We start from the raw sequence: 13,567 nt of genomic DNA, 5'->3' as shown, positions 1-13,567 counted from the left end.
CCATCTCTGTTCTCACAAATTTTTGACAGATTCAAGTCAAAGAAAACAGAATTCAACGTTTAATATTCCAAATTGATCTCATATAAAAAAAACACTAGCTAGTGAACAAAATAAAAAATAAAATAAACTTACGTTTTTATAGTAGTTATAAGGCTTATAAAGTATTTGGACATTATCCCGGATTTCAATTAACGAGGCTAAAACATAGGCTGTTAATCCCATTGTACTTTCCTGTAAAATAAAACACAATCTTCTTGTACTATGCTTGTATCATGAAAATACAGTGGCTTTTGAACCAATCATAAGGTGGAAGAGCCCAGTGGGGCCACGAAATTGCCAAAAGGGGCCAAAAGTCTCAATGCTATGAGATTTGAAATTGAAAGGGGGGAGGGAAAGGGGCAAAGTCATTGAGACAGAGGTGGTTAGAGAGGCAGGTATACTAATCATTCGACCCTTAAAATGATTTTCTAAAAAAAAAAACATTAAGTGTATCGGGGACACTGATGGCATCGATTTTCACCATCTTAATTTTTAATCAGACGCCTGTAGTTCCCGCAATCCCTGATACTAAGTGTTTGATGACGTCACTAATCGTGAAAGGCCTTAAGTGATATCAGCTTATATTGCGATTACTGAAATCAGTTGAAGTTTTTAAGTATTTTGATGTTTTATAGTGCTAGTGATAATATAAGAAGATAACTTACCTGTAAATGTCTATCTATAATAGTGCCCTGTTCTGTAAAGGAACCATCAAGATTCTGTCTGTCCAGCACCCAGCTTATAGAACTAGCTGTTTTGTCATCATCTATATAAATATATTCACTAGCTTGCTGGAACGATCGGATTACGAACGATGTCAACCTGCAATACATACTATCACTATTAGTCATATAAACTAAACACAGGCAAAGGAAAACAGTAGGTAGTTGGTTGGATTATCGTCTGTTAGGACAGTGCAATAGCTCAGTCGATAGTGAGTAGGAGTGACGCTTGCTAGAGTTGGATTGTCATCTGCTAGGCGATTAGATGAATCCTCACAGGAAAACAATTCTTTCAACCCCTATCACTAATTTTTAGGCATGTGGACTCTTGTCAGGGGCAATAACTCAGGAGTACTGACCAAATACTACCGGCGGGATCGGATTCACCAAACGGACCATAGGCCCAATCGTATCTCTGGTACGTTAACTGTTTCTGGTAACCTGAAAAAGTGCGAAATGAAACAGATGGAGTTTAACGTCCTACTTTTCTCTTCTATTATACAAGTAAATTGATATTGGCCGTAATAAACAGGTTGAATACTTACTGAGTTCTAGATATAGACCGTATTAAACAGGTTGAATACTTACTGAGTTATAGATATAGACCGTATTAAACAGGTTAAATGCTTACTGAGTTATAGATTTAGACCGTAATTAACAGGTTGAATACTTACTGAGTTATAGATATAGACCGTATTATACAGGTTGAATACTTACTGAGTTATAGATATAGACCGTATTATACAGGTTGAATACTTACCAAGTTCTAATTATGGACCGTATTATACAGGTTGAATACTTACCAAGTTCTAGATATTGTTTAATACGGCGAACCAGATTATCCTCTGCCTGGTTAGTGGTATATAGATAATCAGCTATATAGATATTGGGTACAAACTTCATCATATTCTGTTCACCACAACCAGTAGGTAGCTGGATTAAATTACGTAGATTATCGACTGTAAGACCTAGTATATCTCCTACAATATAATTACAATGATATGATATCATCATTATATACCTATAACGCACAGTCACTCAAAAGCGCATATATGACGTAAAACTCCATTCATTTCATTTCCAAAAGCGCCTACAATATATTTACAGTGCTGTCTGGATGGACGTATTATAATGGTTCAACTTTGTAAAGATACCAAAAATCATGCCAAATTGGGTTTTTGTCATGGTGATTATTCTCATAAACCAGCGATCTAATAATGGATCGGAATCGACTCCCATCAATACTGACATTTTGTGTCGAGTTTTAACCGTGACGATTATAGAAATCAAATCGTTAATTGGGTCCAAGAATTGGGTAAAGCTATTGACAGGGCTGTTGTGGATGGGCAACGCCGTAGAGCGTGCACAGACTGTAGCACATCTCGGTTTATTGTCCAACCCTAACACTGATGCCTGTACCAGTGCTTCCGTGGGTGGGCTCGGTCTCGACTTTCACCCCTTATACCTAACAACACAACGATTCATCCATATCAACTCAATGTACAGTATAGAATAAAGGAATATCCATACCAGTGGCCGAGAGTTTAATTTTCATGGTATCTGGTACGATGTCAGTTGGTGGATTGAAGTCAATGGATTTCTCAAAATCATTTTTTAAACTCATCTTTACAATCAAATTAGTATTTTTCTCTCTTCGAATTCCCTCCGGCTACAAACAAACAAACACAATATGCTTTCTTCAATCTGATCAAAATGCAATTATGGATGCATCAGTTTGGGTCTTTAGGTGACTCTACCTGCAAGCCGTGATCTGACGAAATTGTTATGCATCTCTTGTTCTGAGGCATTTGATGTTCAACCAATCAAATGTCCTGTTCAGTAATTGATGTTTCTACTATACGTGAAAAAGTTTTGAATATTGATTGGTTTTCAAGGACTTAACCAAATTTAAGAGTGTTTTGATTGGTCAACATAATTCATAACAACTTTTGATAAGATTAGATCCAAATTCCACAGGACACTTTCTCGGACTAACGTTTGTATAATAATAACAGACTTACTCGGACTAACAATTGTCGTCTGACAGCATCAGCGGCTAAGAAAGATCTGGCTGTTACCTCAATATCAATTCTACCCCTAATTCTAGGTCGGATAGGGAAATAGATTGGGGTTGGTGAACCGGAAGGCACCTGAAACGATTCAAAAACTAAAATCACGACCTCTTAAATTGGAGAGGTCACGCCAAAAATGGAGGTATCTACCACGTGCCATCTTCACGCTATCAAGCTATTGACTATAGCCATAATGTAAATAAACAAAGAGAGTATGAATAATTGTAAGGATCTCCTTCCGGTGTCTCTAATCCTCCGACAGCCTCCGACTATTACATCTTGATAACAACATTCCAACTCAATTCGCGAATATCAGGTCTCAAAATAATCTGTCAGAGTGGTCGACACCGATCTTCTGACAAGTTTTAACTATCTTACCGTGACTGTAACAGATTTGTCTTCAGAAGAATCCTGCTCGTCTCCATTCGATAGAATATCTACACTATAAAAATCATTGGAGTTAGTTAGGCTGACAGTTACCTGAAATAAATGTAGTACAACTTAGTTTTACTATTTCACCAGTCAAACAGTTTTCTTACATTCTCGGTGGTTTTAAAAACAACAAGGCATTCAACTTTGGGTCGGGGTGGGCAAGTCAATTACGTAATCTTTTCTACATCGTCCCAGCTGTAAACAGATAATCCGGGAAAGATCCATACCAAGACGCTTAGCTAAGGTCAGCTCATAGACAGCATATTCCTGAATCTAAGTTATTATTCTTGCTATAAATTGTTTTCTTTCTCGACAAATATTTAAATATATAAAAATATCTCTTTAAACAATGTTTTTCTGTTCATAGTAAAACGAAAGCCTGAAGTTGGTCCCTGTATGGTGGCCCAGGGCTGCCATCCTGAAATATTGCATATTTATTATCTTTAAAAAAAATATTGGAAGTAAATTTTCAAAAAATTTTAAATCGATTAAAATAAAAACAAAAGAAAAGGACAAATAAAATGAATATGCAATACTTAAGGATGGCAGCCCTGGGCCACCATACCCGTGACAATCTGTAAGAGTCTACTTACTGGGACAGCCTGGTCTAGGTAATTAAAAACAATAGCTTGGATAGCTACGACTTCACCAAACTTCACTGATGATGGTAGATTTAAACTGACAAAGAATGGTTTCTCGACTAACAGCTGAAATAAACCAAGATGTAAATTAGGCTGGGCTGATTATTACAGTGTTTTACGTTCTGCTTTTCTGACCCTGATAAAAGATATAACAGGTGCTCGAGGCTCAAAACGGGAGACATTTGAGGATTTAGTTGTCAACCAAATGGATTCATCTTAGCCAATTAATATCCAGTGACACCACTAACAGACTTGAACTCTATGCCAACCAAAGATTACAAGCACACACACAGACAATCGAGAAAATTGAAACACTGAACTTATAAAAACTCGCCAGATCAACGCCCAGGCAATGCATTGCGTCGTCCCATCCCCCACAAGTCACAATCCCTGAGCAAAAATGCAAAATACTGACCGAGGCAGTCTCCGCAGCTACACCGAGTCCTAGATTATTATGAACACCGAAAGCACTGGCCACCCACGAGGTAATGGTATCGGGAGCCTTGGCATTGAATGTAGCCGTTCCATCAGCTCTGAAATATCAAGTAATATTTTGGATTTCGGGTTTCGTTTTGTGGTTCGGATCATTAGTACTTGGTTATTATGCTATATAACAGAAAACAGAAGGGAATATATTATGGTGTAACACACTTCTTTAATAACAAAATACATAACGTACATACATTATCACTTGATAACGTTACCTGTATGTATAATGAAACGTTGTGTTGATAACGTTACCTGTATGTGTAATGAAACGTTGTGTTGATAACGTTACCTGTATGTGTAATGAAACGTTGTGTTGATAACGTTACCTGTATGTGTAATGAAATGTTGTGTTTGAATAATAAATAGAAGTCTATATCTATAAAACTGTTTTTTCTTAAAAGTACATAACGTTTCAACACAATTTATAACATAATATATTCCCTTGTGTTTTCTGTTTTTGTGCTCTCAGCTTCTAAATGCCGTTGCTTGAATAATTCTACAGGTTTTCATTGTAGAGACTACCGCGAATTCGCTTATGTGAATAATTTTCCATTTCCGGAGTCCCACAAACTTAAAACGCCATGAAATTGAAGTATCTTACTGTACAGATTTGTGAGATAGCAAAGTCCAAAGTAAAGTAATATGACAACCCCTTTGGATATTGTTATCCCAAAATTCGTCGTTGTTATCAAGAAACGGATCTTCAGTGATACGCTTTGATTGGTTAGAAATAACGTGATTAGAACGAGACTGTAATAGAAAACTTGTTCGATTACAATATAGACGAAAATATCAAAAAAAATAATCAACGAAATTGACATCCAATTTTTCCAATCAGATTGCATCGATACTAATGTTTATTTGAGATAACATATTTCTACCATGTTACAGGGGAGGAGGTAAAACTAGTATTTGGGTCTTCATTCATAATAATGTTGTTTTTCTATTTATAATCTTGATTATCCATTAAAATAACTTACCCGACAGTTTTATTCTCCCAATACCAAGTTTCAGGGAAGACGCTCCTTACTCGGTCTGGTTCTGCCAACCCAGCGATTGGAAGAGGCGCGCTAGAGTAACCTGTAATAATAAGGAATCTATTTGATTAAATATTGGTTTAAAAAAAAACAGGTCTGAAAAGGATTTTGAGTTAAATAGCCCCGATACCAGATGAATATCATTAGCTATGTGGACTCGCAGAAAGACATGCTGAGTTGATGAACAACGACAGTCAGTTTGGTATTATCTTGTGCTTCGTTAAAGGGACAGGTGTGCTATTTTGGGGGGTTGATTTAAGTTTTGAAAAAACGCAAATAGTCTTCAGAAGTTCTAGAAATGTACAAAAATCGCAAAATTCCTTCAAAAATATCTCAAACTAGGAATTTCTTTACCTATTTCTATATAAGGCAGTGTCTTAACTTTTTAACTTTCAAACGCAGATAATTCTGGACACACATGGATTTGACGGCTCAAATTTGAAAGGTGAGCTGTGATTGGCTTATCGAAAAAAACATCACATTTCTGAGACTAAGGAACGATTGGTCAAAAAATGGCGCATCTGTTTCTTTTAGCATTGACTTTCAAAAAGAAGGAAATAATTTTAAAATTTACCCATTTCAGGCATTGAAATATCAAGGGAGATATCCGATTCAAATCTACCGGGCATCCCTGGAGCACCTCGCGCCTCACCACCGTAATGCACTTGTTGTGGGCGATATTTTCTTCTAGTTTGCCGGAACTCGTCTAAGTCCGATAGAATAGTCACCCCAGCTTCCTGCAATATGAAATAGTTCCATCAAAAGACAATTTCATCTAATTAGAATGCAGATCTAGATATATTAGTTCACATCTCTTTACCACAATGGAATCATTAGGCCACATGTCTTAACCACTCTAGAGTTATTATATTACATACCCTTAACCACCCTACAGCCATAAGATTACATACCCTTACTGCCCTAGAGTCATTAGATTACATACCCTTTTCACCCTAGAGACATAAGATTACACACCCTTACCACCCTAGAGTTATTAGATTTCATACACTTACCACCCTAGAGTCATTAGATTTCATACACTTACCACCCTAGAGACATTAGATTACACACCCTTATCACCCTAAAGACATTAGATTACATACCCTTACCACCCTACAGCCATAAGATTACATACCCTTACCACCCTAGAGACATTAAATTACATACCCTTACCACCCTAGTCATTACATTACATACCCTTACCACCCTACGGCCATAAGATTACATACCCTTACCACCCTACAGTCATTAGATTTCATACCCTTATCACCCTAGAGTCATTAGATTACATACCCTTATCACCCTAGAGTCATTAGATTTCATACCCTAACTACCCTAGACTCATTAGATTACATACCCTTACCAACCTAGAGTCATTAGATTACATACCCTTACCACCTTAGAGTCATTAGATTACATACCCTTACCACCCTACAGCCGTAGGATTACATACCCTTACCACCCTAGAGTCATTAGATTACATACCCTTACCACCCTACAGCCATAAGATTACATACCCTTACCACCCTAGAGTCATTAGATTACATACCCTTACCACCCTAGAGTCATTAGATTACATACCCTTACCACCCTAGAGTCATTAGATTACATACCTTTACCATTCTAAAGTCATTAGATTTCATACACTTACCACCCTAGAGTCATTAGATTACATACCCTTACCACCCTAGAGTCATTAGATTACATACCTTTACCATTCTAAAGTCATTAGATTACATACCCTTACCACCCTAGAGACATTAAATTACATACCCTTACCACCCTACAGTTATTAGATTACATACCCTAACTACACTACAGTCATTAGATTACATACCCTTACTGCCCTAGAGTCATTAGATTACATACCCTTACCACCCTAGAGACATTAGATTACATACCCTTACCACCCTACAGTCATTAGATTTCATACACTTATCACCCTAGAGTCATTAGATTACATACCCTTATCACCCTAGAGTCATTAGATTTCATACACTTATCACCCTAGAGTCATTAGATTTCATACCCTTATCACCCTAGAGACATTAGATTACACACCCTTACCACCCTAGAGACATTAGATTACATACCCTTACCACCCTACAGCCATTAGATTACATACCCTTACCATTCTAAAGTCATTAGATTTCATACACTTACCACCCTAGAGTCATTAGATTACATACCCTTACCACCCTAGAGTCATTAGATTACATACCCTTACCACCCTAGAGACATTAGATCTCATACCCTTACTACCCTAGAGACATTAGATTACATACCCTTATCACCCTAGAGACATTAGATTACATACCCTTATGACCCTAGAGACATTAGATTTCATACACTTACCACCCTAGAGACATTAGATTTCATACCCTTATCACCCTAGAGTCATTAGATTTCATACCCTTATCACCCTAGAGTCATTAGATTTCATACCCTTATGACCCTAGAGTCATTAGATTTCATACCCTTATCACCCCAGAGTCATTAGATCTCATACCCTTACATAACATAAGGGTGATAAGGGCTTATAATACCATGACCCTAGGCTGGTAAGGGCTTGTAATCTCATGACCCTAGGGTGGTAAGGATTTGTGATATTATGACCCTACGATAATAATGTTATGTGATCTAAAGTACCTAGGTGGTAAGGTTATGTTATCCCATGGTTCTAGGAGATAAGGGCTTGTAATCTCATGACCCTAGGGTGGTAAGGGCTTGTAATCACATGACCCTAGGAAGGTAAGGTTAGGTGATCTGATGAACCTAGGTTGGTAAGGTTACGTGATCCCATGACCTAGGGTGGTAAGGGCATGTGATCCCATGACCCTAGGGTGGTAAGGGCTTGTAATCCCATGAAACTAAAGTGGTGAGGGCACGTGATATTGTGTACCTAGGGTGGTAAGGTTATGTAGTCTCATTTCCCTAGGATGGTAAGGTTGTGTGATCTAATGAACCAAGGGTGGTAAAGGCTTGTAATCGCATGGCCCTAGAGTGGTAAGAGCTTGTGATCTCATGATCCAAGGGTGGTCAAGGTTTGTGATATTATGACCCTAGGGTGGTAAGGTTATGTGATCTGATTAACCTAGGTTGGTAAGTTTATGTGATCCCTTGACCCTAGAGTGGTAAGGGTTATATTCTCATGACCCTAGGGTGGTAAGGTTACGTGATTCATTTACCCTAGGGTGAATAGGGCTTGTAATCTTATAACCCTAGGGTGGTGAGGTTATATGATCTAATGAACCTAGAGTGTGAAAGGCTTGCGATCTCACGACCCTAGGGGGGTAAGGGCTTGTAATCTTATGACCCATGGGTGGTAAGGTTATTTGATCTGATGAACCTAGGGTGGCAAGGGCTTATAATCCCATGACCCTGGGGTGGAAGGGCTTGTGATATCAAGACCCAAGGGTGGTAAGGTTATGTGATCTGATGAACCTAGGGTGGCAAGGGCTTATAATCCCATGACCTAGGACCCTAGGTGTTAAGGGCTTGTAATCTCATGACTTAGGTAGTAAGGGCTTGTAATCTCACGACCCCAGTGTGGTAAGGGCTTGTATTCCCATGACCCTAGGGTGGTAAGTGTTTGTGATATGAACCTAGAGTGGTAAAATTATGTGAATTTATGATCCTAGAGTGATAGGTGATCTCATGACCCCAAGGTTGTAAGGGCATGTGGTATTATGACCTAGGGTGGTAAGATTGTGTGATCTCATGACCCCAAGGTTGTAAGGGCATGTGGTATTATGACCTAGGGTGGTAAGATTGTGTGATCTCATGACCCCAAGGTTGTAAGGGCATGTGGTATTATGACCTAGGGTGGTAAGATTGTGTGATCTCATGACCCCAAGGTTGTAAGGGCATGTGGTATTATGACCTAGGGTGGTAAGATTGTGTGATCTCATGACCCCAAGGTTGTAAGGGCATGTGGTATTATGACCTAGGGTGGTAAGATTGTGTGATCTCATGACCCCAAGGTTGTAAGGGCATGTGGTATTATGACCTAGGGTGGTAAGATTGTGTGATCTCATGACCGCAAGGTTGTAAGGTTACGTGGTCTCATGACCCTAGGGTGGTAAGGTTATGCAATCTCATAGCCCTAGAGTGGTAAGGACTTGTGATAACATGACCCTAGAAGGGTTTTAGCTTTACCATCCTAGAGGCATACGATCACACACTATTACCACTCTAGAGTTATTATATCATATACAATAAGAGACCACTCAAGGGAATAATCCCAAACGGTCTATGAATATAGGTGGTCCCTAGTTATTAGAATAAAATACCCTTTCCACCAGATATAGTGGGCTCAATTACTAAATGCATTTCCACTCAAAGCAGAAATATCCCCACTCTCTTATTCTCTACTATACCTGAAAAAATTGTTGAAATCGCGAGGCCGAGGATTGGTAGCCGTATCTCCAATTTGGATATTTAATGGCATTAGGTACATCACTAAACATTTCCATTTCTGCTTTCACCTGATAATTAGAAATCAATATTATAGATGAATGAATGAAATGGAGTTTTGAATTCTCATTTCCAATACCTTAATGTGGTTAATATGTCGAAAAATGCAGGAGACAAAAAGTATAAAACAGTTGAAAACTTGATGATCAAAAAGTAGCGCACAGTGGGAATAAATAGAGATGACAGAGATACTACTTCTGATTAAGAGACTCAAAGGGATTGTGAAAGGTTTTTATGTGTATCGGGGGCACTGATATCATCGATTAGCACCATTCCAATTTTCAATCAGACGTCTGTGGTTCCTGCAATTCCACTAAAACTAAACGTTTTAATACATAACTTTCGCAAAGACCATTGGATATTATCATGCGACAGTAACGTCATATACGATTGACCGGCAAACAAAAAGGGACAAACCGATTAAAATCTCGGAAGATTGATTTCTGATCATCATGTTAGCGAAGCACTGCCTCACTTTTTAACCTCTGAAAATACAGACCTCTTTATGACCGAAAACTAAAGAACCTTTTACCTTATCTTGAGTTAAATCATTACCGGATTTCAGCAGTAAGACACTCTGATCTACCGCCAGGACGAACACCTGGGCTCGAGGTTTACCAGATACAATAAGGTCTATAGAATCATCAGGGGTGGCCTTTTCTCGGTTATACTTCAATGATACCTGGAATAAATTAGAAATGAAGTGTGGAATGATCAATATACAGTCAAACTTGTGAGAACAGTCATCTGTATTCAACATGATCTTTCAATCAAATACAAGGAGAAATTCTCGACGGTGTAAAGTAATCATTTTAGCCTTTGTCACGCATGTGCGTTTGTGGAGATGTTAGCAGTGGTGGCGCCACTGGGGATACAGGGGGGCGCCCCCTTAGAAAGTTGGTTTGCATCCCCAATTGTACCCCCTGCCAACTTTATTTTTAACAAATTCAAATAATATGTTATATGATTTTTATACATTTCTACCCCAAAATAGTTGTCAACACGCACCAAATCGATCTAATTTCCGAAAATTGTGTTGGGAGAACCCTCTTTGACGTTTTATAAGAGACATCCGACAAGACGTCTCCAGTGAGTAGCCACATTTGAATTCAGCCTCGACAGTTGTCCCCCAATTGAGTCAACTTTGTCCCCTATTTGTACCCCCAGTCTTGGGAGGCTGACACAACCACTGGATGTAAGATCGTTTTTCTCACGACCATCACGGTTCCATGGCGTTCGTAACGTGCACCAGACAATTACCAAACCTTGACATTTGTTTTAAAGAAGGACACCTTTCCAATGAGCCATGGACACCTTGCTTGCAAACAGTGGCGGCTCCAGACCCCAGAAACTTGGGGTACAAATAGGGGGGAAACTGATTCAAAGGGGGGATAAAACGTATAAAACGTATAAAAATCATGAATATTAAATTTGTTAAAAACAAAGAGGGGGGTACAATTGGGGTTGCAAATTCCCTCTTTCCCCATTGGCACCACCACTGCTTGTAAATTAATCATACTGACCTCGTGATTAAACAGACGATCAACCGAGAAGGTCAAACCATCGGCGACAATCTCTCCAGTACCTCGTGTATAATAAACCAGAATATGAGATGAGGGGGACATGCTGGTCGTCACGGGGATCTTCACGGTGGAGGACTGGGGATTCAACATATTGTGGCTTTCCACAGAGTGAACTTTTCCTCTAGCTTTAATCTGGAAGGAAAATAGACAAAAACCTCCTCATATCTTACTGCTGTTGGCGCTTGGGATAATATTACAAACAGGTGATTTGACTTGCTAGAAATGTAATTTGCAATGGAGATTGATTCCAAAAACTAATTTCTCAGTTAATCAAATGAACAAAAGGAAATGAAATGAGTCTTTACTGGGAGCGAAAATATTCACAGAATAAAAGTTATCGGACCTGCTAAAAATGCTGTATCAAGGAGGATTCAAGGAATTAAAACCTACCATATAATGAACTCTATCGACTGGTTCTGTTGTTAAAATGCTAAACTCCAATTCCTGATCAACCTGTTGATAGAAACATATTTTATTGAATTGGTCGGTGACAAAATGGATGGTAACCAAGCCGTTGGCAAATCGTGCTTTAACTTCTCGTTCTGCAAATACAGCTGTCGTAAAAAAAAAATAGACATGGACCCCTCCAAATCACATACAGGCTGAAGCTAAAGATTAGTTTTCTTAAAAAAAATATGTTGATTTACCTTGATTTTGTTAGTTGAAGGTTTGATGGAGATCTGTATATAGTTATTACTTTTAGAGTAGGCAGACGATACTGTATACTGTTGCTGGATTTCTTTAAACCACGCCTACAATAGACACATAATAATATGAACCCACGCCTACAATAGACGCATACTAATAATATGAAACCACGCCTACAATTGGCATAAATAATAATATGAAACCACGCCTACAATAGACACATAATATGAAACCACGCCTACAATAGACACATAATAATATGAAACCACGCCTACAATAGACACATAATAATATGAAACCAAGCCTACAATAGACACATAATAATATGAAACCAAGCCTACAATAGACACATATTAATATGAAACCACGCCTACAATAAAAAAATATTAATATGAAACCACGTCTACAATAGACACATAATAATATGAAACCAGGCCTACAATAGACACATAATAATATGAAACCACGCCTACAATAGACACATACTAATATAAAACCACACCTACAATAGACACATATTAATATGAAACCACGCCTACAATAGACACATAATAATATGAAACCAAGCCTACAATAGATACATATTAATATGAAACCACGCCTACAATAGACACATATTAATATGAAACCACACCTACAATAGACACATAATTATATGAAACCACGCCTACAATAGACACATAATAATATGAAACCACGCCTACAATAGAAACATATTAATATGAAACCGCGTCTACAATAGACACATAATAATATGAAACCACGCCTACAATAGACACATAATAATATGAAACCACGCCTACAATGGCACACATAATAATATGAAACCACGCCTACAATAGACACATAATAATATGAAACCACACCTACAATGGACACATAATAATATGAAACCACGCCTACAATAGAAACATATTAATATGAAACTACGTCTACAATAGACACATAATAATATGAAACCACGCCTACAATAGACACATAATAATATGAAACCACGCCTACAATAGACACATATTAATATGGTTCTTTAGTGACTTCGACGTATTGCTGTCTGACAGGACATTTCGAAATAACTCATTAACGGGAGATTCAAAATGCAGTACTTTTGTGGACGCGCAATTGACGCATGAATCCCGTGGTGCGTCTTAGAGGGTTTAACCCAAGAAAATTTTTGAAAAATGGAATCCATATTGCGTATTCTGATACATGTTTTGGGGAAGACGTGTAAAAACCATATATCTAAATTTTCCAGAAATGAAGTTGGGGTACTAACCATTTTCTAAGTGTTAAATCGACCCCCANCCCAAAAGGCGATTATTTCCCTTTTATATGCCACGACTTTTTTCTATAGATAAAATTTTGAAATTTCAAAGATTTTGTGTGCATTAATGTGTGTGAACGTTGTTATCATGGACATTTTCAAGAATA

At 38.0% G+C, this 13,567-nt stretch overlaps 1 protein-coding gene across 1 annotated transcript in view; it reads right to left on the bottom strand.

Moving 5' to 3' along the window:
- LOTGIDRAFT_162872 (hypothetical protein) overlaps positions 1–13,567 on the bottom strand; it is a gene marked incomplete at both ends in the record, with an annotated part of 24,447 nt that overhangs the window by 4,226 nt on the left and 6,654 nt on the right. Inside the window, 16 exons of the mRNA XM_009058890.1 lie at positions 133–231; positions 705–861; positions 1,121–1,202; positions 1,565–1,741; positions 2,292–2,430; positions 2,783–2,911; positions 3,212–3,313; positions 3,859–3,972; positions 4,322–4,439; positions 5,376–5,475; positions 6,055–6,169; positions 9,812–9,919; positions 10,441–10,590; positions 11,432–11,623; positions 11,882–11,944; positions 12,139–12,243. Of these exons, the coding sequence (XP_009057138.1) occupies positions 133–231; positions 705–861; positions 1,121–1,202; positions 1,565–1,741; positions 2,292–2,430; positions 2,783–2,911; positions 3,212–3,313; positions 3,859–3,972; positions 4,322–4,439; positions 5,376–5,475; positions 6,055–6,169; positions 9,812–9,919; positions 10,441–10,590; positions 11,432–11,623; positions 11,882–11,944; positions 12,139–12,243 (1,950 nt within the window). The remainder of the gene's footprint in view (positions 1–132; positions 232–704; positions 862–1,120; positions 1,203–1,564; positions 1,742–2,291; positions 2,431–2,782; positions 2,912–3,211; positions 3,314–3,858; positions 3,973–4,321; positions 4,440–5,375; positions 5,476–6,054; positions 6,170–9,811; positions 9,920–10,440; positions 10,591–11,431; positions 11,624–11,881; positions 11,945–12,138; positions 12,244–13,567) is intronic.

Source organism: Lottia gigantea, assembly GCF_000327385.1.
Source record: "Lottia gigantea unplaced genomic scaffold LOTGIsca_36, whole genome shotgun sequence".
Lineage (NCBI taxonomy): Eukaryota > Metazoa > Mollusca > Gastropoda > Lottiidae > Lottia > Lottia gigantea.
This window is presented reverse-complemented; position numbering and strand designations above follow the sequence as displayed.